The 27,726-nt window shown below is 47.1% G+C and overlaps 1 protein-coding gene across 7 annotated transcripts in view; it reads right to left on the bottom strand.

Annotated features, from left to right (window-relative positions):
- The window catches only part of Adarb1 (adenosine deaminase, RNA specific B1), a 94,972-nt gene that overhangs the window by 45,215 nt on the left and 22,031 nt on the right, over nucleotides 1-27,726 (bottom strand). For 6 of the 7 annotated variants that reach the window (XR_002821257.1, XM_023715913.1, XM_023715912.1 and 3 more), the window contains one exon: nucleotides 1,648-1,722. Coding sequence is in view for 6 of the 7 variants with exons in the window: in XM_023715913.1 (XP_023571681.1) it covers nucleotides 1,648-1,675 (28 nt within the window). In the remaining variant the exon portion in view is untranslated. Of the gene's footprint in view, nucleotides 1-1,647; nucleotides 1,723-10,087; nucleotides 10,163-27,726 lie in introns of those variants that run through there. The other variant, XM_023715915.1, reaches the window with a different exon arrangement.

Here is a 27,726-nt window from a genome sequence, read left to right as displayed (position 1 = left end):
GCCTATGAAATAACCATTTTTTTCTTTTCAGACATAATGATAACCAGCATTGAAATTGGCAAATATTCTTGCAATGAGAAAAAAGTACACTATTACGACATAGTACAACAATTCCGAACTCATGTACTTCAAAAGGACCACTCACGTTCTGTTAAAGATGCTATTAAGTAAATGAGAAGAAAATGCTAAAATTAGAGAAGGAGGCGCTGCTCTCACAGCCCTTCTAAAGCATAGGGTTTCACTCAGCACATCAAAGCACTACATTTCAGGAAAATGAATGTTAACCATGATGAAACTTCTAATTGCTCTCAAAATGAGAGAAAACATAGGCCTGGCATTTCAGTTTAGGCACAACACTGAGCAGCTTTTCTTTTCAGAAAATTCCTTAGGAGGGCCTTCATAGGGTTAAGTCTCCAGGCTCAGAGGTGGGGGCCAATCCATAGTTGCCAGGTAGCTCGGAGGACCCTGGGGAGAGGCGCATGGCTATGGCGCAGCACAAAGCCTGCTCTCTAAAATGGGAGTTTATTCTCACTCTTAAAAGTGGCAGCAAAATTGGAAACGGCAGGTGGAATGCTCAGCAAACAGCCCCAGCTAGATCTGTAAAATATCTCAAGAGCAGGATGATGAGGAAGACAGGTACACTGCTGCAGCCACAGGCGGTGCACACATCGGCAGAGCTGTGCACCCTGGGCCAGCATGGTCCATGCCATCCAAGGCCAAGATCAGCAGTGGGAACATTTGTAATGCCCTGCAAGCAGGTTCACAGTGGCCACAGTGAGCCAGGGCACTGTCTGCAGGCACCTTGGGCTGGCAGCACTCTGGGACAGTCAGGAGCGGGCCTACGTCCATGGCTGCACTGTGCATGTGTCCTAGAGAGTGCGCTGAGCTAGGCTCTGATGTTGGGACCACTCCCATTCAGCAGGGTTTGGACGAGACATGTTCTTGCTCGAGACAGGTAAGGTGCATATGCCAGTGAGCAGACTGTCCTCCAGGCAGCCCCTTGCGATAGGTGTCCCCCTTCCATGGAGCAGCTGACCTTCCTTGGGCACCTGCTGCCCTCTGGAACTGAGGGCAAAGTAGAAGTGAGAGGTGTCATTACTGAGCTTTCCAGAAGTCAAGCAACACTGAGAGTGTGGTGCTGCCCGAGGCCTTCCCACAGCCCCAGACAGGCAGAATGGACCATAGAAGGGTTGGGAGTTGGTCCATACCAGCCCCAACTCTTGTAGGGTCTGCAGAAACCAAAGACATAGGAGACCTCTTCTCCAAACTTGGGAGGGCTGCGCATCTCCAGGAGCTGTGTGTACCACTGCCCAACAACAGGTGTCTGAGTCCATCTCAAAGGCTGCCACACGACGTCATGAGAAACCACGCAGAACTACAGGACATGTACCTAGAGGATGTTTCCACAATAAAAAGATGGCCCATGGTGACGAGGAATGGGAAATCTAGACAGGTGCTTCAGGGAAAATGTCCATGGTAAATGCTGATACCTGCTGTACAGAATCTATAAAAACACACAACTGCCAACAGCCCAGAGCAAAGGCAACATCCGGTTCCCCAATTCATCTCACTAATCAAGTTTACAAAATGCTAAACTGTGACTAGGAAATGAGCTATGAGGGAATACGTGGCAGGCCTAGGTCTTACTCATGCTCTCTTCATCTTCTGCCTCCATGGCAAAGTACTTGTGGGGGTTTCCTGACTGGCAGAGACGGTTCCTGTCTGAAAGAAGCAAGAAAAAAAAGAGTTAGTGAAATGAGGTGAGTCTGTCCCACAAAGTGGTCACAACATCCCTGAAAATGAAAGGAAAAAAAAAATTGTGAAACAAGAACAACCTGTGGTTTGGATTATGAGCGAAAGTCACGTATCAAGAATAAATGCCCCTGTAATTCAGCTTATACCTCTTTATCCAAAGAGCACCTCACAGGTGAGGCTAAACACAAGTCACTGGTAAAATCCAACCCTACTTCCCAGCCATGCGCAATTTACCACCTGGCTGGCAAGAGAATCACAGGAAATTTGCAAAGAACAATAATTCCTATGGCCTAATTATTAAGAAACTTAAGGGTTTCCTCTTCCTTAATATTTCTGATATACTCTGCAAGACTCTACTAACAATCTATAAAAAAGAAACTCATGAAACTGTAATTGAGGAAAAAGAATTACAAATTTGCAAACCACATACCACTTCATATAAAGTAAACTTAGTTTATAAATGTTAAAAAATTCACTGCTTTTAGAGAAATGGTAATCAAATGTACTAAGACATACATAGATCTCATCTATTTCATATATCACATATGTGAAATATGCAGATTTCAGGATGATCGTTTGTTAGCTATGAATCTCACTATACTGTTAGCAAGTATACTGTGTTTCTATGTAGAATCCTTTATTTGGGAAAGCTTCCTGGATAGTTTTAAAAACATTGCTGTTTTATATTTATTAATTACTTTACATGTTTTCTGAGAGCCTATTATGAGCCAAGCTGAACAATAACAGAACCTACAGCTAATGTGAAGCTGCATCTGAGGAACTCAAGTGTAAATGCTGCTAGACAGAGCTTCCACAGAGTTCAGAGCTGCTTCATTCTCTCCAGCACTGCCCCACACCACAACACAGGTCCCGGGTGACCCTGCCAGTTGGCAGGAGCAGCCTCCCTCTGCTGGCACTGGGGGCCTGGTGGAAGCAGTGAACACAGGGGCTGGATGTGCTCCATACAGCAAGGCCATGTTTCTGTCTCTGCAGCACAGGTCAGCTGAGAAAAAGGCTCCACCTCGAGGCTCAGGGTATGATAAAAAGAAGTTCCAAGAAAATGCCACCAGTCATGCCAAGAACCAGACATGCTCAAAAGGATAAAGGGAAAGTCAACAGATGCCAACATGAGGCAACAACAATGCTGAGTGATCTGGGGAAGCAGAGTCCAATAGGCACTGATCTGGGCACAGCCACCACCAGGGCAGTGTGGCATTGGAGACAGGTGACAAAAAGTATGCCAAGGGTAGAGCAGGGCACTCAGAAGCAACCCACACAGCACCCTGATAAAGCAGGAGACAGCCCTGCAATAACAGCATCAGGCCAAAAGGACCCTCTCTGCATGGCCGTATAGTGTATTCAAAATCTCTGCAAATGGTTCACAAGCGTAAGCATAAAACACTGAACTGTAGAACTTGTAGACAAACCTATACGAAAATCCTCAAGATCTAGGACTAGGCAAAGAGTTCTTACATTTAATGGCAAAAGCACACTCCAGAAAAGAAAAATAGAAAATTTGACTTCATTAAAAATAAAACTCTCACTCTACAAAGGATCCTGTTAAAAAGATGTGAACTGGGTCTCAGACCTAGCCAACAATTGGTGAGGGGCTCCAGCCCAATGTCTGCCACATGCCTGGAGAGACTGCTTGGTTAGATGCCATTCCAGGAAGTCGACTGATCCCACAACTCAGAGAAGCTGCAGGGTAGCTGAAGTTCAAGGCTCCCAGCACTACATTCCAATGGTGACCACCTCGTACAGCATCTGACATGGATCTGGGGTCTGACTGCCTACATTAGCTACCAGTGTGAGCAGAGACACATCCTGATTTGAACACTACCCAACACTGTAGATGCCAGAAAATGTCCATACATTCTAAATCACAGATGCCAGGTGTGGTGGCACATGCCTATAATCCCAGCACTTGGAGGCTGAAGCAGGAAGATGGCTGCAAGTCAGAGACCAGCCTGGGCTACAAAGTAAGTTTAAGGCAACCCAGAACTACATAGTCATACTGTCTTAAGACAAAAATCACAGAGAAATTTATTTTCTTCTTTGTGTCTGTGTTGTTTTCACTTTCTTCTTTCCTTTCCCTTTTTTCTTTACTAGTTTACCAGGATTTAGGGACTTTTTCCTTATCCTCTTTTCCTGCTTCTTATCTCTTTTTCTTCTTTTTTCTCTATTTTTCCTCTTCTCCCTTTTAATTTTTTCTCTTATTTTATTTCTCAAACAATTTATTTTATTCTCCCATTTTCTTTTATCTTCTGTTTCTAAAGAACTTCTGTTTCCTTTACCTAATTCTGTAAGCAGCCTTCTACTTCAAGATGCTTTATACAACTTCTCTCTCCTCTTCACAGCTTAAGGTTTCAATTTTTTTTCTTACATTCTCTATTCTCAACTCCTATACCTTTAATAGTATAAGTATAAAGCTTTATTAATTTTTGGATAGTTAACTCTATGGAATTATTGTCGAATCCTTTCCTGCCATTAGCAGAAATATAGCTGCACATTTGATACATATCGGCTACAAGTCACTATCTGAGTTGTCTTAATGTTTAGAAAAAAAATCCACAGTAATTGTGGATTTTTTTCTAGGGGTAAGGGTGGTACATGACTGTTCTCTTTTTTTTTTTATGCATTTAGTGCAGGGTCTCACTATAGGGGGCTGGCACAACATGCTGGGGATTGAATCCCAGTCCCTGCATCTGCCTAAGCAGGCGCTTTAATCCGCTGAGCTATCTGGCCAGCCCAATGACTGGTTCTGATGGCATGTCAATACCCAACTTACCTTGGATGATAGTACTAAAGCTGATCTGCTTGATATTACCAGGGTCAGACAATTGTTGCTTTAATGAGCTTTCCTGTAAGCCAATGCTCAGATTACCTTTGTGACATTTACCAATATTAGAGCCTCAAATTTAACAGAAGTGGCTGGATTTTTGAGATGAAACGAAGAACTAAAACTAGCCATGCCCAAAGTTCATAACTGAGAGGTGATTGAGGAGAGTTCTATACTAGCAACAAAGTCATAAAGGGGCCACAAACCTCAGTGCAAAATAATAGAAAAATTCAGACAGGCAACAAGATGCCTCCTACAACTCCTAACTTCCCTGAAGCAAATCCAGGGACACTAAGGAGGAGAACAACATAAATCATATTCCCAAATTACTCAGAAAGGTAACAGAGGAGGTCAGAACACAGATCAAGATACTCAGGAGGATCACACAAGATATAACTAAATGGATAGTAGAATTAGAGTTCATGGAAAGGTTTCAATCTGAAATCCATGGGAGTAGAAATTATATACAAAGTATGGGCAGCAGAAGTGATCCGTGTGGGGCCAGAAATTCAGAACTAGAAATTAATGATGCCTTCTAAGACCAACTACTCAAAGACACCTTTATGGCAATAAGAGAACATGAAAACTGGACCCAAAAGCTACTGAATGATGCAAAGCAGGCTAATCTAACAGTAACTGGATTAAGTAAAAAATCAGAAGACAGGGGCCAGGGAGATGGCTCAGTAGAATAAGTGCTTTCCTGGAAAGCACAAGGGTCTGAGATCAATCCCCGGTTTTGGAAAAAAAAAAAAATCAGAGGACAACTCAAATGGCATAAAAAACCTGTTCACAGGAATAATGTTAAAAAAAAACCACCCCAGGTATAGGGAAAAAATAAACATACAGATAAATGAGGCATCTAGAACCCCAAACAGTCATGACTAGGAGACGGTTCTCTGTATCATCTCTGTATCATATAATACTTACAGTACTGGAGTCCATCACAGAGACAAAGTCTTAAAGCTTGGAAAAAGGCAACAAATCATACATAAAGTTAAACCCACTAGAATTACAGTAGACATCTCTACATAAATGTTTGAAGCCAGGAGGGTTTGGAGCAAAGTGTTACAAGCCATAAAAGATAACAAATCCCTACCATTACTTATATATTCCTCTAAACTTGATGGACAGATAAGGTATTTCCATGATAAAGAACACCTCAAGAAATTCATGACCACAAAACCAATACCACAAAAAATTTTTCAAGGATATCCTAAAGACAGACAATAAAGCCAACAATGCCAATAACTCAGAAAGAATCACTACACATGGTGGGATGAGCAGCCAAGCAAAAGGGAAAATAAAAAAAGAAAATCAGCAACAGAAAAGCAATACATGACAGCAATAGTTCAGTATCTCTCAGAATGACTCTCAATGTGAATGCTTCAAGTCCCCAGTCAAAATACACAGACTGGCGCAGTGGATTATGAAACAAAATACAATATCCAGTATATTAAAAAACATACTTACTTCAAAAGGAACTTCAAAGATTAAAAATCAAAACAATATTTTGATGGAAAACAATAGTCCATGCAACAAGGACCTAGAAAAAAACCAGCAATAGCTATCCAGATTTCAGACAAAGTAAACTTTAAGCTAATAATGATCAAAATAGACAAAAAATGTCACTACCAATTCAACAGGAAGAGATAACAATTACAAATATATATGCTCCAAATGCTGGCATGCCCAACTTCATAAAACAAACACTAACAGTCATAAAAAATGAGATAAACACCAACACCAATAGTAAAAGACCTCAATAGCCCACTGTCACAAATAGATCAACTAGACAAAAACTCAACAAAGAAATACCAGAGTTGAACCAAACCTTTTAGCAAATGTACTTAATATTTATCTACAGTGCTCCAACAGAATACACACCCTTCTCAGTAGCACATAACGCTCCAAAGTACACCATAACTACCCACTAAGCATGCTTACATAAATGGAAAAGTCAAATTACCCCATGGTTATCAGATCATAATGAAATGAAAAATGAATGAATTCTTTTTTTTTTTTTTTTTTTTTTGGCAGAACCAGGGATTAAACTCAGGTCCTTGCGCTTGCCAGGGAAGCACTTATTCCACTGAGCCATCTCCCCGGACAAAATGAAAAATGAATAGCAAAAGAAACCAGTGCTGTAGTCAGGTTTTACATGGAAGTGGATTTAATACAGGACAAATAATTTATAGGATTATTTTATAATATTCACCCTAAGAGTCAAATGCAAGCGTGCATGAGATCTGTCCACATGCTAGAGACTCAAAGAATAGAGTTGGGGGCCCATCTTGCACGAGTCCAGTTGAAGACCTAGAGCCCAGGGCAAGGTCCTTTACAAGTCCACCTGGAGACCTAGAGCCCACAACAATATATCACAGATCTGCACTGGGAAAGCCTAAAGGCCAATGTTAGAGGCTAGAAAGTCTGCACCAGTGGGATGAAGGATATGTGCAGACTGAGGAATCTGCACTGGAGGTAGGAAGTGATGCTCAAGGTTAAGGACCATAGCTCCTGCAAAGAGAATGGTAGCCACCCTCGGTGACAGTGAGGACACAATTTCTTCTTCTAGTGAGAATAGCCAAGTTGGTATCAGGAAAACCAGAAGAATCAGCAGCACACCATCTTCCCCTTCAGTTCTCTTTTTATGTTATTGGCAATAGTCTTCAGGTGGGCCTTCCATACCCAGAACCATGCTGATTCAGTTCAGCTAGGGGACAGAAGTTGCCCAGTAGTTAATCTACCACACAGAGAATCTATGTTAACACATGGAAATTAAACAACACCCTTGTTATGGCTTGTGTCTAGCTGTTCCCCCAAAGCCTCATGTGCTCACTGGTGAGAGTTCTGAAAGGTAGCAGATCTATGGTATATGATGCTGGGATTAACTTGTGTGATGATGGAATTTAAGATGTGCGATTACTAAATTAGTCCACTGATTCATCTATTATAGTTCTTGGTGTGGATAATGAGAAGGCTTACCCTGGGTGTGGGTGGCACCACCTGAAATCTTCCACTGCTTCTGATGCTTTCTTTCTGCTTTGCTCTCTTTCCTGCCTACTTGCCATCTACTATTTTTCCTCTGTGATACCCCTCTGCCATGCCACCCTGACTTGCAGCCAGCTGACTATCGACTAAAACTTCTATAAACTCTGAGCTGAAATAATCCTTTCATTTTTTCCCCATAATTTTATTATCCTTTCATTTTTTTTAACTTTGGGTGTTGGGTATTTTGACTCAGTCATGAGAACAGTAACTAAGTGGGGCCAGCCAGATAGCTCAGTGGACTAAATTTTGATCCCTGATGTACTGTGCCAGCCCCGCCCCCAGGATATGCTGCGACTGTGACTTAGACTGGATATGGTGATGTGTGCCTATAATCCCAGTGCTTGGGAGACTGAAAACAGAAGAATCACTACAAGTCCATATCTCTGTAATTGAGACCCTGTAGACTCTGTACTAAATACATTAAAAAATAAATAAATAAAAATAATTGATGGATCACAGATGAAATTAAAGAAAAATGCAGATATTTCCTATAGTCAAATGATAATGTGAGTACAATATACTGGAATCTATGGGACACAATAAAAGTAGGCCTGGGGCCAGGGAAATGGCTCGGTAGAATAAGTGCTTGCCTGGCAAGCACAAGGGCCCGAGTTCAAAACCCTGGTTCCACCAAAAAATAAATAAACAAATAAATAAAAGTAGACCTAAGTGAGAAGTTCATAGCTGTGAATGTCTATATCAGAAAAACCAAGCAAGCACAAATAACCTACTGATGCACCTCAAAGTACTAAAAACAGGAATGATCCAAATCCAAAACTAGTACTAGCAAGAAAATTAGAAAGATCAAAGCAGACATCAATGAAATTGAGACTAAAAAACAGTACAAAGAATCAGTGAATTAAAGAGCTGTCTTTGAAAGAATAAACAAAATAAACCCTTAGCCAATCTTACCAAAAATAAGACCTAAATCCATTCAATTAGAAATGAAAAAGGAAAATAGTGGATTTCAATAGAATCCAGAAGATCATTGGTAACTACTTTGAGAACCTGTACTCTAAGAAAACTTAAAACACAAAAGAGAAAAGAAATGGGAGATTCAGAGAAAGATTGGGAGAAATGACATGAAAAATACATATTCAATACATAAAATGTATAAGAAATTCTCAAAAAGGAACAGGAATAAGGGTTTTTTTTTTTTTTTTTTTTTTTTTTTGTTTTTTTTTTTTTTGTTCCTCGAATGCCTTCAGGGCACTTTTGGCCAGCGGGAGAGTTGTGAGGTTCGAACTCCAGCAACCTGAGGCTGCCAGCTTTGTGGAAGCAGCCACTTAAAGGACTGAGCTAGGGCCAGGCCCCCAAAGAACAGGAAAAGAAATAATCTATTTAGAAAGTGAGCAAAAGCCAGGAAGAGTCATTTCGCCATAAAGGACACACAGCCAGATGATAAGCAGGTCACTAGCTGTGCAGGATACACCAGGGTTCACAGATGAGAATGATCTGGTCCTGTGAGGACGTGGGGACATATCCTTCATGCCTGAGTGGGAAACAAAACAACATTGCCATGATGAAAGAAATGTGGCAGTTTCTTAAAAACTAAACACATAACCACTATCAATGGCCAATGCACTGGAGAGGGCTCATTCCAGAGAAGTAAGACTCACATTCATACGAGAAAGTTTTCCACATGCAGAGTGTCATGACTTATACCTAGAGGTCTTCCAGAAGATTGACACACTTACAGTGGGGCCTTGGATGGTGAATGAATTACAGCAGCTATAGCTAGCTTGATGTTGGGGGGGGGGTAGGGCTGGTCAGAAGATATGGTTCTGGAGGCATGGCCTGGAAGGATTTATCTCCTTTTCCCTTTTCTCTGCTTCCTGCCATGAGCAACTTCCTTCTTCTTCTTTTTTTTTTTTTTTTGTTCCTCGAATGCCTTCAGGGCACTTTTGGCCAGCTGGAGAGGTGTGAGGTTCGAACTCCAGCAACCTGAGGCTGACAGCTTTGTGGAAGCAGCCACTTAAAGGCCTGAGCTAGGGCCAGGCCCCCAGCAACTTCCTTCTACCAAGCCCTTCTGCCATGCTGCACCTACCTTGGAGCCAGGTGACCATGGACTAAAAGATAAGCCAAAATAAATCAGTGCTTCTTTAAATTGTGGGTATTGGGTATTGTGCAACAATGACAACAGCAAGAGAGAGAGGACGAGGAGAGAGACAGACAGACAGACAGAGAGAGACAGAGACAGAGACAGAGAGAGAGACTGATTCTAAAACACAGGAATCTATATACAGTCTCAAAATAAAAAGTTTAATTCAAAAGCAGACATGCACACAAGAGTGTGAGTTCTGCCTATCACAATGAGCTGAAAAGGCTGACTGCTCACAAGTGTCTGGGAGCTAAAAGAACAGACATGACAATGACAGGGAAGCAGGCCCCAGGCACAGGGGAAGGACAGCCAGTCTGACAGGGCCAGAGGTTTGCACAGCTCACCTCACTTTCCTGCTCTTCCACACCAGGATTCCATAGAGCACAAGGAAAGGTCTCCCAGCAGAGGATAATGGCCCTACACATGGTGCCATGGGGAGCCTGTATGCTATGGATGGAGCTGGAGGCTCTTGCAGGGCAGATGCCAGAGTCCTCAGTGACTGCAAATGCCAACCCTGGTGGCAAAGGTTATGAAACAAAGGGAAAAAAAGTACATGCTGTGCAGCATTTCCCAGAGCCACACACTGACATTTTGTAAAGAACCTTTTAGAAAAAACCTATAGAAAACCCCAGATGCAAGAAAATTCCAGGAATAGCCAATTATAGAAAAAGCTTTATTTGATAGCAATATTCAGAATCATTTCCCAGGATGCCCCCTAGGACAAGAAGAGGTGAGCAGTGTGCAGGCAGTAGGGTGTGGAGCCTTTACAGGTGGACTAAAAAACCTGAGGCCCAGGTGGGGGACTTTTAACTTGGTTCCGGCTGTAGTTACAACTCTTCTTCTTTAGCAGACCTGATGCTGATGTGAGAAAAGAAAAGGTTCAAACATGGGAAACTGAAATGAGGTGCAATCAAGTGGGGTGAACATTTGATAGGAAACAGGAAGGCCTGAGACCTACAGGACACACATGACTCATCAGGCCCACAGCGACATGTGGGACAGGAAGTCTGGCAGCACAGCAGACACCTGCAGCAGTGTGACACCTGCCAACGGTGGCCACAAATCAGGGCACTCGAGTGAGCTTTCTAACAAACACGGTGGGGAGCTGGGCACCTGCATGGGATACAGCTTAGCCAGGCCCACCAACACTGGCGAGCCACACGGTCCTCAGCACACTCTATGGCCTAGCTTTCGACTTCAGGAAACAGGACTGAGTTTGCAGTGCGATCACGTTACTCACGATATCACTCTCCCACCTTTTACCCTGTTGGAGATATTTATATCTCATCTCTGCACCTGGACAGCCACCCCTTCCCCCTAGTGAAAGGAAATATTCCAAAATAAAACACAAAAAACATAATTTACTTAAATTAAAGTGGTGTCAGAAAGGGAATATTTTCCACTGATCTAGTGGAACATGCTATTTCAAAAGGCCATTAAAAATTTATAGGTTAAAAAACCTGTCAGGTAAGTGGTAAAATTCATTAATATTTAATTACTATAGGATTTGATGGGATTTTTCCCTTGTTAGGATAGGTCTTTAGAAAGGCTCACATGATCTTTATGACAGAAATGGGTCTTATTTTGAATAACTACAAACTGCACATTTTAAACAGGGGAAGCGTTAAGGTGGGGATTACTGGTGCTGATTCTTTACTACGATCAAGCAGCAAGCTAAAGTGGAGCACAATTCTGCAGCTCCAACAGAAAGACTGAACAGTGGGTTGATTAATCACTTAACAATGACTACTGCAGCCTCAACTCCCCACATGCCATGAGGGACGACAACCTGAAATCAGGCAAGTTCGTCACCCGTGCTCAGGACACACTTCACTTGGGGAGGTTATTCACTGCCCACAGTACCCAAACAAAATACCACAAAAGGTTTCAAAATACTTGGCTGACATCTTACAGTAAGACCTGCCCCTTCCTGGGGAGTCATATGTCATCTGTTGGCCTGATACAGACCAGGGCCCTCAGCATGGGTGGAAGTCGCCTCCTCCTGATCCGGTGTAACATCCAGCCTACACTGTGCTGTCCACACCTCACCTCCATGGTATCCCAGCCTGTTCACCTCCCCTGCCCCTTCCCCCTGAAACAGCCCAGAGTCATCAAAACCCTCACAGACCTTCGGGGGACCAGCCCAAGTATGAGTGCTGTCAGCCTACAACACCAACAATGAGGACAATGCCCTCCATCTGCAGCCCAGGACCCAACTCACATCTGGGGAGCCTGGAGCAAGCTCTATCACCCATTGCTGAGGATTGGCCAGGTGAGGGCACCCTGGGGGGCAACTGATCCCAGATCCTGGGCACATGCAGCTATCTACTGGGTGCAGTTCCAGGGACATGCACAGGACTGCCCCATACTTTCTGATGGTGAACCCCACCCCCAGCCAGGCCCACAGCTTCCCTGGAGGAGATAGCACTGCACAGAAAACTGGAGCAAGGGAGACCGCTGGGACCGCACCACTATTGCAGCCAACTGGACCAAGTAGCTCTGCACCTTTCTGATAGAGAAAGGCAAACATGACACTGTCTTAGAGGCATACAATTCAACATCCATGGTTTGCAGCACCTTAAAACTACATCAAGGTCTATGCTTCACATCTTACAAAACTGCCAGTTTGGTATAAATGGAACAGCCAATCTCCATAATTCATTATATCTTAAGGCATCTTCCCAAATTTCTAGGGAAAGTGCCCCTCATGAAGAGTCAGGAACCAGCATGACCCCAGTCACACTGCTCATGAGGGTGTGTGCAGAAAATGAGGAGCTGGTTATTCGGCTGTAGGCCTGACCATCACTCCCAGCACACCCCACTCCCATCAGCTGGGATGTGGCCCAGCCATCTCTCCTGCTACAGGATAGGTTCATACACCAGAAGAAGCTGGGGCTGCAAGAAGCATGGGGAAAAGTAGACCACATGAGGCTCCCTGACCTGAGTGTCCAGTGGTGAGTGCCCATGGGAAAAGCTGGTGATTCTAGATCCAGGATCTCTGGCAAATGTTTCCTGACTTTGCCTTGGTTTCCTTAGTGCTGGTCTTCATGACATCCTGCTTTTAAATCCTCATTAAGAAACACAGCAGCTGCCCTGGACACCCACGGTGAGAGCTGAGTGAGGAGCACAGGAAGAAGCCAGGGGCTTCTGTCCTGGACATGAGCACCTCAGCAAGCACAACCCACAGAGCTTGGGGACCATGGTGATCTTCCCGGAGAAAAGACCCCATTAGGGACCTGTCTCCATCTATTTAGTGAATGCCATGAAGACTGCTGAGTTAGAAACTAATTTCTTCTCTTTAGAAAGTCACAGGAACACCTGGGGCTCATTTCCTGGGGAGCTGACCAGTCCTGCTACAGAAACTCCAAAGAATCCATCAGGGGACTGGTCACACCCTGATCCTGTGGAGTGGTGGTACTAAAGGAATGCCCAGGGAAGCAGGGGAGGGGCAGAAGCCACCCGTGTCTGTGGTCCCAATGGGAAGCCTCTCTCCATGGGGACACCTCTGCTAACACGCCCAGTTCCATGAGGAAAATAACTATTAGGAGCTTTTATAGGAGGAATACCTCACCTCCAAAGTCCAATGGTGTGCAGCTGTCACAGTTATGGGCAACTTTTGAATCTGGTTTTAAGAAAAAGGATTTAGATTTCATGCCTTGAAATGATGACTGAAACAAAGCTATAGAGTGCTGAATGTAAGGAATCTGCCCTCCTTTCTTTTAAACAACAAGCATCTCCCCAGGGGTTGCCATAGTCTTGGTCTCCAAAGCACAAAAAGGAGATTTAGGAGACAAAAGTCATTCATGAGGTGTGGTGGTGAGACTAAAACCTCTCTCCTACAGCATCTGTCTTGAGAGGAAAAATCTTGCAATGATAAGAGTATCCAACTTTAAAGATTGTATAAATATTTTTGCAGAATACATTTCAGCCTTTGACACCAATGACTTCCACAATGTGCTTACAGACCTGATCTTAAATTCCCCTCTGCAAGTGGCCCTCTTTGCCTTTCTGCGCAATGCCAAGAGCAGACAGGCAGTGAGCAGGGAAGGGGGCTCCAGCATCAGCAGGATAGGTCACACCGCAGCCTCAGCCCATGCTTCCCCTGGCTCTGCGTCCTGCACTTCACACACTCAAACAAAAGCATCCTTAGTTACCTCTCCTCTCCGAGCGTCTCCGGCGCCGCCTCTTACTCCGGCGTCCCACAGCACAGAGGAAGGCCCCCATGCTCAAAGTTGCCAAGCTCAGCGACTCCGGCCCCAGGCTCATTCTGTGCCCCCAGCCACTGAAGCTCACAGGACAGAGCACTCAGCAGGCAGCACGATGGCCACCCCCGACGACACAACACAGCCAGCTGCGGGCTCAGTCTCAGGCTTGTCCATCACACTGCAGAATTAGGCAAGACTGGGCTGGACGGGGACCAGGCACCACAGCAACGTCCTCGCGCACCAACAGAGTGACATGTGACACCCAACCTCCAATGCAGGCAAAGCTCCAGGACACCAAGCAGGCAGCGCAGTCCTGCAAGCCTTTCTAGGAACAGAGTTACCCCGGCTATGCAGAAATTCTAAAATAACAGAGAGAAAGCACTGCAGGAAATAAAGCACAGAAAGGAAGAAGCTTGCACTCAGCCCAAGCACACCAGCTAAATGAAGGAGACAGAGAAGGGAGCAGCTGAGAGACAGGGCTGTCCCCAGAGGAGATGCCCCAGTGGGAACTGCAGGCCACTTTCCAAACTTAATTCACACAGGGTCTGGGGACTGTGCCAAGCCAGCTCCCTTGTGACTGCAGCGCAGGGGTGCAGTGCAAGCACCCACAGGTGGGGCAGGTACCAACCCTTCCAGTTGCCTCATGCCAGGGGATGGAAACCCATGGTACCATGACCATCAGGGCCAGCACATGCACACAATGCATGGCACACACTACACACACACATTCAGGCAGCACATCCAAGTGCCACACACATGCCACACACACACACACACACACACACACTTGCACATGCATGTGGACTACAAAGGTACACAGATGCACACATGTGTGCACAAGCACCACACAGTTCCCAGTGCCACTGTTGCTCGGGATCAACTGTTCTTTGCCAGCATGCAAGGCAGCCCCATCCAGGCAGACTCGCCCATGGCTCAGGCCACACAGAGTCCGTGGACAAAGAGCCCCATGTGCTGCCCTATAGAGGCCAGCAGGCCAGCTGTGGCTTAAGAACCACAGGGGAAGAAGACAGGTGAGAGGCAGTCCAGGATGCAGGAGCTGAGGTTCCTGCACCTTCAAGCCCCACATCATGCCCAGGAGTCACTCCAAGGGCACACAGAGCCATTCCACATCAGTGCCTGAAGGGAAACAATGCTTGCTCTATGGCTTCTGCCTTCTTCCTTTCCTGGTTTCTCTCTTCCACCTCTGTGGTTATTTAGGAGAAAGACAGAAACAGAAAGACCTGAGTGAGATGCTCAGATCAGCTGTGTACACATAGCCACTAACAGTCACACTGACAGTTCACAACTTAAAACATATTTTTAGACTCTTTCCCAACTTTGGAAGTGCAGTCCATCTGCACCTGCAGGTCCCTATTAGTTATAATGGCTCAACTTAAGCAGCCACCCCTAGTCACATGCCATTAACATCTGACACTCCCACTAACTAATTACCTTCATTTTTATCTAAGTCCTAGAGTAAAGACTCCAAAATTTAATGTTCTGAGAACATTAATTCAGGATGTACTCTTAGGCATCTTTCTACTCTTACTGAAAAGAAAAACAAAGCTTATTGTATCAGAATCCTGAATCTCTCAGGGAGTTGGTCACTCACTTGCCAGTTATTTATGTGGACTCAACCTCCAGGTATAGTAAGTGCTGACTCAGACACCTCTGCAAGGAGCATCACAGCTGATCTCCCTCACCCAGACTCTGCTTACCTGCACAAGGGCTGTCACTGCCTGAGACATGGCAGTGAGAAAGCAGCATTACCCACTGCTTTTGGGGGATATGGTCTAGTCAGGCAAAGAAGAAAATGCAGTGTTGTGCAAGGGTGCTGCCTGGTCACCACCTGTCCTATGACCACGACAGATGCTATTCAAGGCATGCCTTTGGGATAGAGTTGTGTAGTCTACAACCTGCACAGCTGCACACATGGCCATGGCTACAGAGCAGTGCCCACTCCACCTTCTGGGAGAAGGGCCTGGGGTGTGCTGTCATCCTCCTGGCTCCTCAGAGTACCATGTGGACATCACTGAAGATGGTGGTAGGACACACTGCTAGGATTGCTGAGAGGGCCCAGGTGGAGATGCTTGAGATAACTGGTGGCCTTGGAGTCAGTGATCTATAACCATTACACTTTCTACAAGTACTAGCAGCCACAGATGGGCAGCTGCTGGACAGCCTGGCCAGGGACAGAGCAGGATAAGACCACTGTGGGCCCCAGGAGCTCCTGTGGATGGGGAAATACGGCTGTGTCTGTGCAGGTCTAAGACGCCAGGATCCCCATAGCACAGGTCCCAGGCATGGACATACCTGTTTGTATAGACATGCTTCTCCAGATAAATATACTTCATAGACATACTCTCTACATGTATCTGCCTCCCACAGCAGTTGCTGCCACCAGTCACTGATGGGACCCATGAGCTGGAACAGGGGGAAAGGGCCAAGGACAGCATGCATAGCCCCAGAAAATCTGCTGGGCTCTGTGAGAAGTACCTAAGAGGCCCAGGCCAGAAACTGGGTCACAAGTCAAGTGGCAAAACCAGGCTAGGGGACCAACAGGTGGCACAGAGTGCTGAGAGGGAGGTGTTTGGGTGGGTGCTGCTGGAACCCCCTGAAGAGCTGCTGTCCTCTGGGCACCCCTACCACCCACTCACCAAAGACCACTGTATTTCCCAAGATCAGGCCACTGTGTCCTGTCATTGGTGACTGACCACAGATGAGGAACTGGATGGTAGGAGTCAATGGAGATTTTATTTTTTTTTTTGTATTTTGACTTAATTATTACCTGCTTGAAATAGTCAGCCGAACAGAACCATAAAATGTCACCCACAAACCGCACAGGCCAGTGAGCAACTGCCAATCAGCACAGTGATAGAAACAGGGTGTTCCTGGTCTGTGACAAAAGCCCAGCTGGGCCCGAGTCTTGCAGCTAAACTGGGGAAATGTTTGCTCATGTTACAGACTCAATGAGTCCTAAAGACTGCACCCCAGACCCCCAGGTTCCTCACGATGCTCCCATTGCAGCCACAAGAACAGAGCAGGAATCAATGAAGTCAGAGCTGCAGTGAGGCCTGATGTGGTCCTATGGTGCCACCTGCTGTCAACAGGAGGCTGTTCACAGGCCACAGGCAGCACCATCAGTCACCACAATTAGAGGGGAATAGGGGTCAGGGTGACAAAGACACTAGCATGGGGCAGGACTGAGGGCACAGGTAGGAGCTAAGCCTGTGTGTGTGTGTGTGTGTGTGTGTGTGTGTGTGTGTGGTGTGTGTGTCCACCCCCAGGGGTCAAGCTGGGCTTTCATGACAGAGTATACAAAGCAACTCTGATCTAGTTGAAAAACAAAATCTCAGGAAAATAGTGTTGGAAGCCAAAGGCAAAACATGAGGATCCTGAGAATGAATGAAGCATGTGTAAACATCAGAACACATGTGCCAACCAGGACCAATGGGGAAACACCAGGCTCTGACTCCAGGAGAAGTGGTGGTGGAGGCACCTGGCCACGCAGGGCCAGCAGGATACAGCACAGTGCCCGCCCTTGCCATCACTGTGGGCAGCTCCAGGCCTAGGACCAGGCCAGGAGCATAGTCTGCTATGCCCGCCACCCTCCACGGCTGCATTTCAGATGCAGGAATGATGACACTAAACCCTGGCAGCTCCTGCTATCTCAGAGCCCAGTAACCATTGTCATAGCCTGATGCCACCATGGACTGGAAGTCTGATGAGCTGTCCAGGAATGGAGGGTCCTGCCCTGATATGTACAACACAGCCTGGTGGGGCCTACAGTAGAGAAAAGCAGGAGGCTGAAAAAACAATGCCGTCAGGCTGACAGGCCCACGCTGGTTCCTGAAGACTCCACTGGAGCCCAAGACCAAGGCTCTGCCCTCTGTGACCAAAGCCCCTGGTAGCCCCTAGGACCATAGGCAGGGCTCCTCTCAATCCAGTTCAGGTGGGGTAGTTTGAGTCAAGGAGGCTGAGGGACACAGTAGGCAGCTCCTAGGAGTGTGGTGACCTGGAGGTGTGTGTCCCTCTACTACCTAGGGGGAAATCTTATTTGCCTTTCCTGAAACCCTGGTGTTTGGCTATGCCTATGCCCCCAAATCCATCCTCATGATATAGGCATGAGGGATTAACCCACTGGCCACTCAAGCTCAGCTCCCCAGGGAACAGAGGGGCCAAGAGCCACACCCCTAATTGCCTTGGTCTCCATGGTGAGCAGCCCCCACCTGGAGATAGGTGACACCTCAACAAACATGACCCTTGTCACAAGGAAAGTTCCAAGGCCTTGTGTTGTGTGCCAGGAAATGGGGACAGGGCTATGTATATGCCTGCATCCACACAGGCATGACAGGATTCATGGGACCTCATCTGGACACCAGGGTCCCCGAGGAGAAACACCTACCACTGTGTGGGCCTTGAATGACAGCCCCTCCTCTGCTGCTTAGCCCAGAGCCCACAGTGCCACCCAGAGACACAGTGACCTCATGTATATCACCTACCTGGAGCTCGCATGCCAGAAAAGGGGTTGCATGTGCTGCACAGAGCAGGTGACAGCAGTGGAGTTAGGAGGTGGACAGGCCCTAGTGGATATGGCTTTCCCAGCACGATGGTAGAACAGGGCTGGCCTAGTGCACAGTACAGCATGCAGCAGCACACTAGCTTCCCCACAGCTCCACTTCAGTTCTACTTTCTGGAAACTGAAGCCCAGGGAAGTGCTGGGAGGCTGTGCCCACACCAGACCCAACCACAAGCACCACTCTGCTCCACCACAAGGGCACCTGCCACCATGCCGCTGCCCCACCCAGCATGGCCACAAGCGCATGCCACAGGAAAGGCATTTCATTATACATTTTCACTCCTCTGTACGCTGTAGTGGGCCCCATGGTGCTTTCTAACACTACACTGTGTATTATATAAGGTGGTATCTTCCTTGAACTTCTTTTAAAAGAAAAAGAGAAGTGGCGTGGTTGTTACAGGACATTTGGCACTTGGTAGTGATGAGAAATACCTGGAAAAATCTTCCAAGCTTACACAGGAAGCAAAATTCCTTTCTTATCATATGCACAGTTGACTAAATATGGCCAGTGTGACCCCCAGGGTATTCCCACCTCTGAGGAGAGTCCCAGGTGTGACACCTGTCTTCTCTGGGGACAAGGCAAGGCAGGACAGCAAGCTCACCTGAGACCAGACATGGGGCCCCACCTCAGTGCCCACTCGGTCTGCACAGGGTCCTGGGTGAGGAGTCAGCAAGATCACAGCCCATCAGGGCTGTGTCCCCAAGTACAGGCATTTTCAGCAAGAGAGTCCATATTTTAATTTTTATTTCAAACTACGCTAGAAAGAGAAACAAATAATACACCAAACTATTTGCTGCCAAAATTATATATATATATATATATATATATATATATATATATATATATATATATATAATGTCTCTACTGCAGCTAGCTTGTGTTTACATGGGCTGGCAAGAGACCTGGTTCAGAGCCCTGCAGAGCTCAGCCCACAGCCTCAGCAGCCTTCCCAGCTGCGTGCCAAAGAGCTCCTGGTGGCAGCTCTTTCTTTCTATGTCTTTAAGAACAATTTATTTGTGCAAAGGACTATAAATAATGCATTCCTCTAGTGCATGCTTACATTATATAAAAATACTTAATCTTCACATACGCAGAATAATTAATGGGATGCTTTACTTCTACGGTCTGTTAAAAATAGGCGGCCGTAAATTACACTCCTCATAGCAACATGAAACCCTGTGCCTACAGACTTACTTGTTGCTGGGATGCTTGAAGTCTTCTGATAAACCCCGGCTGCAGAGAAACCGATTTCACATCACTCATCAAGCTGAGAAGGGCCACAGCCAAAAATAAAATGTAGCCCCTGCTCAGCCACAGAGGGCACCTTGCTACTGCCCTCCCTCACTCTAATATCCCTGACCAAACAAAAAGAGCAGAAACAGCACCAGGGAAAGAATAAAACCTTTAAAGGTCTCATGGGGACCACTTCCATCCATATAACACTCCCAGGCACAGAAGCAACAGGCAGGAGCTGTCCCAGGACAAACTGAAAACCCAGTGGCCAGAGGTGAACAGACTGCCTTCTCCACAGACGGCAACCTGTGAGGCCCTGACCACACCCCAGTGATGCTAGTATGCCTGCCCGTCCCTGTGTTTCTCAACACCACCACCCAGAGGTGCTACGTGGACAGTGCTGCCGATCTCACAACATTGGGAGCTGCTCCCATGGGAGCAACCACATGGTGCCCCAGCCAATTCCTGCTTCCTCTATATGTGCATACCAGAGTCAGGCAGGACCAAGTTGCCCCCACTGCACGGCACCACTGCCAGCCTCTCCATCTGCGCTCCTCAGCACAGGTGCTGATGCATATGACACCACTCTCCACACAAAGACATTTCCTGTGACCACTCAGAGAAAAGGGACTGACAACAGCTTTCAACAACCCTCCTTTGTTCCTACCAGGGTAATACCTGAGACACTTGGGGTGGCCTGCGGGCTTGGCAGGTGACATGAGCGGCACAGACACTGGAGCAGTGAGACAGGTCAAGGCAGCAGAGGATCTGTCAGATTAGTCAGGCTGCGGCAGGCTGCGGCAGGCTGCACTTATCTGTGCCTGGTCTCTGCATCTGTGTGGTCCCAGAGCACAGCTCCAGGGAAGGGGATAAGGTCTCAGCTCATGGGGATGCAAGACAGCACATGCAGTGTCCCTCCAGAAATGGCATCCCCTGCAGCCTTAGATGCCCCATGCCCAGTGTGGGGACACTGCTCTGTAACAGGGAGATTCAGGAACTTGACACTCGCATCATTTGATGGCGAAAGCTCTTTCACCACTATAGAAATGCAACAAGCACCAACAAAATCACTTACTGGAAAGTCCTTTTCTTGTGCACACAGCTGATGTTACTTCCCACATACTTGTAGGAATGTGTGAAGGGGACACACATGACCCATGGCATGTTCATCCTCCCACAGCAGGCAGAGCCCATGCAGCTCCATGCAGACCAGCATGAGCCACCCATGCCCCACAGGGAAGGAACGTCCACAAAGCTTCAGATTCACAAGCCTGCCATACAAGGAAGCACACACACGTCTCCCACACTTGCCTAGGTATATCAGTGTGCACAGAAACATACATCCATCTGCTCTCCTGCTCATGGGCCACCATGCCTCACAAACCTGAGACCATGATAGCGATGGGTAACTTTGAGACCCACGGGACTGAGCCAGGTGCAAAGGCCAGGCACTGCAAAACAACTCACTCTGTGCTACTCTGGACCAAACTGCTAGGGAAGCTCGCCCTGCTCTGCCCTTCCAAGGCCCAAAGTTGTCACAGAGCCCACCAACTTGGACCACCCCATCCTCCTGGATGCCACATGGCTGGCCCTTCCCACTGGTGCCAACAGCACTGGACCAGAGAAGAACATGCAGAAGCATGCACAAGGCCCCCACATCCCCTCCATCAGTAAACACCTCCCTGGGCTCTAGGACAGAGGCAGGGCCACCTAGAAGACAAGCTCCTCAGGGACATGGGACATTCACAGCCATAGAAAAGCAGGTACTGTCTAGAAGCTCTGTGTGCCCACTGCCTATACAGAATGAGAAACATGAGAGAAAGAACACAGAACCAAGGTCTAGGTCCATACTGCACCCTGGCTGTGAGCTGGGTGAGAACACATCCTCCCAGCTTCTTCAGAGGCAATGTCCAACCCACTCTAGTGCCCTGAGGATAGAGCAGGTAGCAGGGATTCTTGACAGAAAACATTCTTCCTGACCAGGGCAATTATAGCTTCCCTTCCTTGGGTGCTATGTGGGGTTCAGGAAAGACACAGTAGGTGGGAAGAGGGGTTTGTGACCTAGGCTTACAACTGTGAGTATGGGTGAACTAAGCCCCTTCCATTGTACCCAGGGCCAGGCAAGCAGTGCCCAGGCAGAGGGTGACAGGATTAAATGGATGGCCAATGACCACAATCACAGGAAGTGTGATGGAAGGCAGCTAAGACACAGGAGCATCTGCCCTGGCAGAACAGGGGAAGCAACTGGTCCGGGGCAGAGGACAACTGAGAAAACAACACACGGGGACAAGGTACACACAGCATGGCCAACAACCAGGGCAGTACCCTGTTACCAACAGGAGCATTACACAGCGGCCACCAAGCAACACACAACACAGGCCAGTGAACGGATCAGGCCGTCATGGGAATCAGGACCAGGGGCCAATATGTAGCTAAAGTCATGGGTCCAAGACAGCTGAATAGCACATTTCCAAGTCATCCACAACAGAAAAAATAATCAGAGCACAAACAGAAAGGACACAACTTAAGGATGCACAGCCAACAGAGCCCCTCTCCAACGTAGGACACAGAGATGAAGCCATTCCTCAGGAAATCTAGCTGTCCCACAACAGCCAGACATAGAATACTGCATATCCACCATGTAAAAAGAAAACAGGAGGAAGGTAACAAGAAGCTACACTTGCAGGTACGACTGGAAACATCAGAACCCATTGTCTTGGCAAGATGCCAGAAGTGAGATGGAGGACCCACCTGAATGTGGCTCAAGAACCAGGACAATGAGGAGGGCCTTGACACTGGGGTATCCCAGGCCTGAGGCTAATCTGCCATCTAAGGTTTTTTTATTGTTTTTGTTTTTTTTTTTCCGGAACCGGGGCTTGAATTCAGGCCCGTGCGCTTGCTGGGCAAGCTCTTATGCTACTGAGCTATTTCCCCGGTCCCTAACCTGCCATCTAATATGGTGAACATGGCATAAAGGATGAGCTGGGCTTCTGCTTCCTATTCCTTGGGTGCCATGGAAAGCCTGAGCCAAATGTGCACAGGTGACATCCCCATCACTCAAGGCATGGAGAAGGTCAAGAAGCCAGTAGACAGCCAATCTGTAGCTTCCTACACAGCCAACCCCAGACCAGATGCCAGCCACAGAGGGCCTGGTCACCACAGCATGCCAGCTTCCTGTCCCACAGCACAACACTCTGTTTTTCATGTCATGCTGAGGAATGGATTGGTAGAGAGCAAAGGGTCCCAAAAAGAATCATCACTTCAAATTCTGACAATGCTAAAAACACAGCAAGCCTTCATTCCCAAAAACTTAGTGAACTTAGATAAAATGAACAAATTCCAAGACAAAGATACCCAAGGTTTATGCAGGAAGAGAGGGAAAATCTGACTCAATTATAAACATGTGAGAATTGAAAGTCAGCACCCAAACTCTCCAGGTCAAGGTGGCTTCCCTAGAAAGCACCACCCAGCACCCCAGAAGAGCAGGTCTGTCCAGAAGATGTAAGGATGGGGCCAGGGCATCATGCAAACAGAAGTGGCTCCAAAATGAATGAGCATAAGCTACTGGCGAGAGGGCTTCTGTGGCACAGGATCCGAAGGCCACACTCAACAAGCCTGGCTGTGTGGTGTGGGGCATGTGCTGACATAGGACAGGGAAGCAAAGCCAGGACTTGTCATTCAGAATGTAGGTGGAGATGCCTGTCCACAGATGGGGATTCCACTAAGGGGGCAAGATGGATGATCTGAGGGGCTAACAGCTGTTCACTTTCACTCAGCAGTGGACACAAGAGCTGTGATTAAAGCTACTCCATCATACATGTGCTCTCTGGTGTACAGGAGCCTCATGGAGGGATATGTTAGAAAAGGAAGCCCGGCACAGGGGCCATACATAGCCTGCCTGCAATTACAGCCAGGATATCGAGGAGGCTGACCAGGTGGGACCAGCCATGCGGGAGGCTCACCGAAGATGGCTCACCTTGCTGCAGTTTGGAAGCAAGAGAGGCACAGTGTATGTGTAGGGTGAGAGGGCCAACACTCTGGAAGCAAGTGCTCTGAAAGAGAAGAGGTTCTGAAAGGGGAAGAAGCTGGACCAAGTGGGAAAACTGAGGGGAGGGAGGGGCCATGGAAGACTTGTGTCCTGGTTGCTCTGAAGTAGGAGACCTCCAAAGAGCAGCACACAGCCAGGCCAGACCCTGAGGAGCCACTCAGGGTCAGAGCATTGGTCAGTGCTGGCCAGTGCACCTGTTTCCACATGAGGATAACACAGGCAGTGGGTCACTCTGACCGCATTCTAAGCCCTAATTCTTGCATCACTCTACCTCTCCTGCATGACCCAGCATTAGAGCATGCCCCTTCTACAGAGGCAGGGACACTGTATCTGGGGGAGACACACTGACCACGAGTGTAGGAATGCCAGGGTGCAGCCATGGAGGGGAGTATAATGAATACCCAGCTATTTTTAACTTTCTGGAGCACTTTTACATAATAAGAAATGACATGTAAAAGTACAACATGTCTCAGAGCAGATCTACATATGCCACTCAGTCACAAGCCTAGCCAGCTTCATTTCTCCCCCATCCTTTGGTGATATTTGGTGATGTTTCCACTGGAAAGTATATGACTACCATACAAGGGGTTCAAAGTCTGGAACCTTTATTTTCTAGGACTGACCCAAAGGCTCTGATTCCAGACAGTGATTCAAGGTAGTGACCAAATGTCAGAATGTCAGGTATTCTATGGCAATAGCAAACCATACTAGTGTTGGAAATCACAAGAGGGAAAGCCTGTGAGCTGGAAAGCTTGGACCAGAAGGGACCAGGGTGACCAGACAGCCCAGGAGAAGGGTCCTCCCAGGAAGATGCTGGGCACAGGGCAGGTCTGCTATCCAGAATGGGCATCTGGGCCTTGACAGGAAGCAGGTCCAGGCACAGACCAAGGAGAAACTCAACTGTCAGCACTCACAGACAGAAAGGATTGGTGGGGAGACAAGAAGCTGACCTACAAGGATCAAACTGACACCAACTTCTCATCTGCAACATCTACTCTGGAAGTAATAGTGAAGATTCTCCCAGTTCAAAGGGAAAGTGAACGGAACCTAGAATTACAGACTTAGCCAGCATGAGTCAAGCATGGAAAAAAGGAATTACCTATCTGAACACCATGCAGAGACCCACAGGGCCTGCGGGCTGAGGCTCCACAGAGCAACTTATCAAGGAGTTGCTCCAGCAAACAGAAATAGAGCCCAGAAACAGATGTCATGAGACTAGGAAACCATGGCAACATATGCAGCCAGAAGCAGCACAGAAAACTGACGAGACTCTGAGTTTCCATGTGAACACTCCCCTTGGCCTGTGAGGCCTTTGTGGTATAAAACTGGATACTGTATACTTGGATCCATGGTAAAATATATTTACATCATCATAATGGTGTAAATATAGCTTTCTGTATGGAGAAATTTTTAGATTAAAACTCATAGAAAAAGCTACAAAGACTAACAATAAATGCAAAAAGAGGCTTCAAATAATTTTAACCTCATCAACATAACTCTAAAAATATAGCTCAGACAACTGACAGTTAGAGGCTGTATTTGTTCACTGCCCTCATAAGCACAAATTACCTCGTTGACTGGAAGAGGAACAGGAAGAGGTGCAGGTTGTGTGCTGTGTGTTTTGGGAATTGGAGCTTCCAACATAATTTATAGCTCTTGTCCAGGACCAGGCTAGTGTCACTGCAGCTTCAACAGGTCAAGAAGAGTGCACTTCCAGCACAGCAAAGCTGATATCCACAGTGCAGGAGCAGAGAGAGACCCATGCCAACTCCGCTGTTCATCCACAGATGGGGTACTGGTGACGTGGCCACGTGCACTGACTCAGTAACATACTATGGCCACGCTGGATGGTGTGCACACGGGACATAGTCCACTGCTTCTCAGGCCACAATGGGCAAAACTGCATGAGACCAATCAAGCTTAAGAGAAGATACTGCCAGAAGGGGCCGGGGAGATGGCTCAGTGGAATAAGTACTTCCCTGGCAAGTGCACGGGCCTGAGTTCAATCCTTGGTTCAGCAAAAAAAAAAAAAAAAAAAAAAAAAAAAAATGGAAGAGAAGATACTGCCAGAGATAGTTGAACCAAACATCCATAGAACTCTTCCTTCCCAAACTAGGAGGGAAGGGCTGAGGAGATAGCTCAGCAGTCTAAGCACCTGCCTGGCAAGCACAAGGACCCAGGTTCAATCCCTAGTACCACATGCCAATGTTGGCCCTGGAATCCCAGGCACACCATGCTGGCCACTGAAACCAGGCATGGTGGTGCACACCTATAATCCCAGCACTGGGAAGGCTGAGATAGGAGGATCACTGAGTCTGAGCTTCATAGCAAGACCCTGTACCAAAGAGAGAGAGAGAGAGAGAGAGAGAGAGAGAGAGAGAGAGAGAGACAGACAGACTCCAAAACAACAATGCAAATACAGTTCAGCAAAACCTATGACGGCCACAGCTCAGTGTCATGACCAGGCACAGTATCTTATTCTGAGACAGCACAACCTGCAGGGTTGTACATAGCAGCAAGCATTTTTACCCTGCACATGGCACACAGATGAGCAACACGTGCCACTGTGGCACCAGGTGACACTACGCTCTCAGGGGACCACTGTCGCAGCCACAGTCTGACTGTCATGAGATTGCCTGTACATAAACCCAAGAATTGTCAGGCAGCTACACTGTACCAAGGTGCCTTGAGCAGAGAGGTCTCTTTATACAACATGGCCAAAGCAACTAGTAAATTGCATCCCAGGGTGAGGTGCATAGAAAGATCTTGTAAAAGAAATTCAGAAACAAGGCTATTTTCACCAAAGGCTCAGGAGTCTAGGCAAAGGGTACACAGAACTGCCTGAGATCATGTATGGCAGCTGCCTGGCAAGAAAGCCCTAGCCAGTACTAGTTAAAGGATGTAGTGAGCCCAAGCACTTACTGGCCTGCACTTCCTACCCCAGATCTAACACAAGGTTGCTCCCAGCCAAGGCCAACAAAGTAAAGATTAAAGAGCCCAAGAAGCAGGAAGGGCCCCAGAGGAGCATGGGGTGGGACTGAGTTTCCCTGATGATGGCAGAGGAGGGACCCCAGGATCCTGGGGGAGGGGAGAGCAAAAGCAAGTGGGGGCGGTACATAGACTAGTCCTTACCAAGATTGCACCTATAATTTCAGGATTTATGACTCTTAAACATAGGTGACACTCAGCAATGCAGACAAGGTAAAATGAACCTTGATAGCAACAGTAATCAGACGGACACAGAACGCCTGGCATTCCAAGCACCAGGACTTCTAAAGGTAATGCTGCAGTGTCCATAATCACAACTGTTTCCCAAACAGACACTGCAAGGAGCCTCTTCTCCCAGGAAAGAAAGGATGCCTGTCAGCAGCAATCATTCAGTTCTACCCCTGTGAAGGGAAAAGTAAATAAACAGCCCCTGCTGGCCCTGTTGGCTGTCACCACCTGGTCCTTTCAGGCAATAGGCCTGCAGCAACCTGGCAACACAAGGCCTCTTGGCAGTGAGGTTGCTATTTGCCAAACTAGCAGGAAACAAGGAAACAGCAATTACAGCCCAGAACAGAGGACATTTCCAGGTTTCCAACATGTCCCAGCTCCACGCCACCCCTTTGGGGTCAACAACTCATCTGGAAAGGAGACAATGCAGGGGAAAGATAATCCCATGTCTTCTCAGGCTGAATGTGCAAAGAGTAAGAGAAAGCAGTAAGAGCAACTACTTTTGAGCTATTTTTGTCCCATACCAGCTCACAGAGCAAAAGGGACAGCTAAAAACAAGAGGTCTGAGTTTTAGAGCAAGGTTGTAGGTGCCAGACACTCTCATCCTGGGACCAGCCAGTCAGCGACCTCCAGCTTTCCACATGATATCTGCAACACAGGAAAGAAAGGCAACCTCCTCCCAGTGTAGCTGCAGCCAATCA

Source organism: Octodon degus, unplaced genomic scaffold (genome assembly GCF_000260255.1).
Source record: "Octodon degus isolate 3935 unplaced genomic scaffold, OctDeg1.0 scaffold00045, whole genome shotgun sequence".
NCBI classification, from domain to species: Eukaryota; Metazoa; Chordata; class Mammalia; order Rodentia; family Octodontidae; genus Octodon; species Octodon degus.
This window is presented reverse-complemented; position numbering and strand designations above follow the sequence as displayed.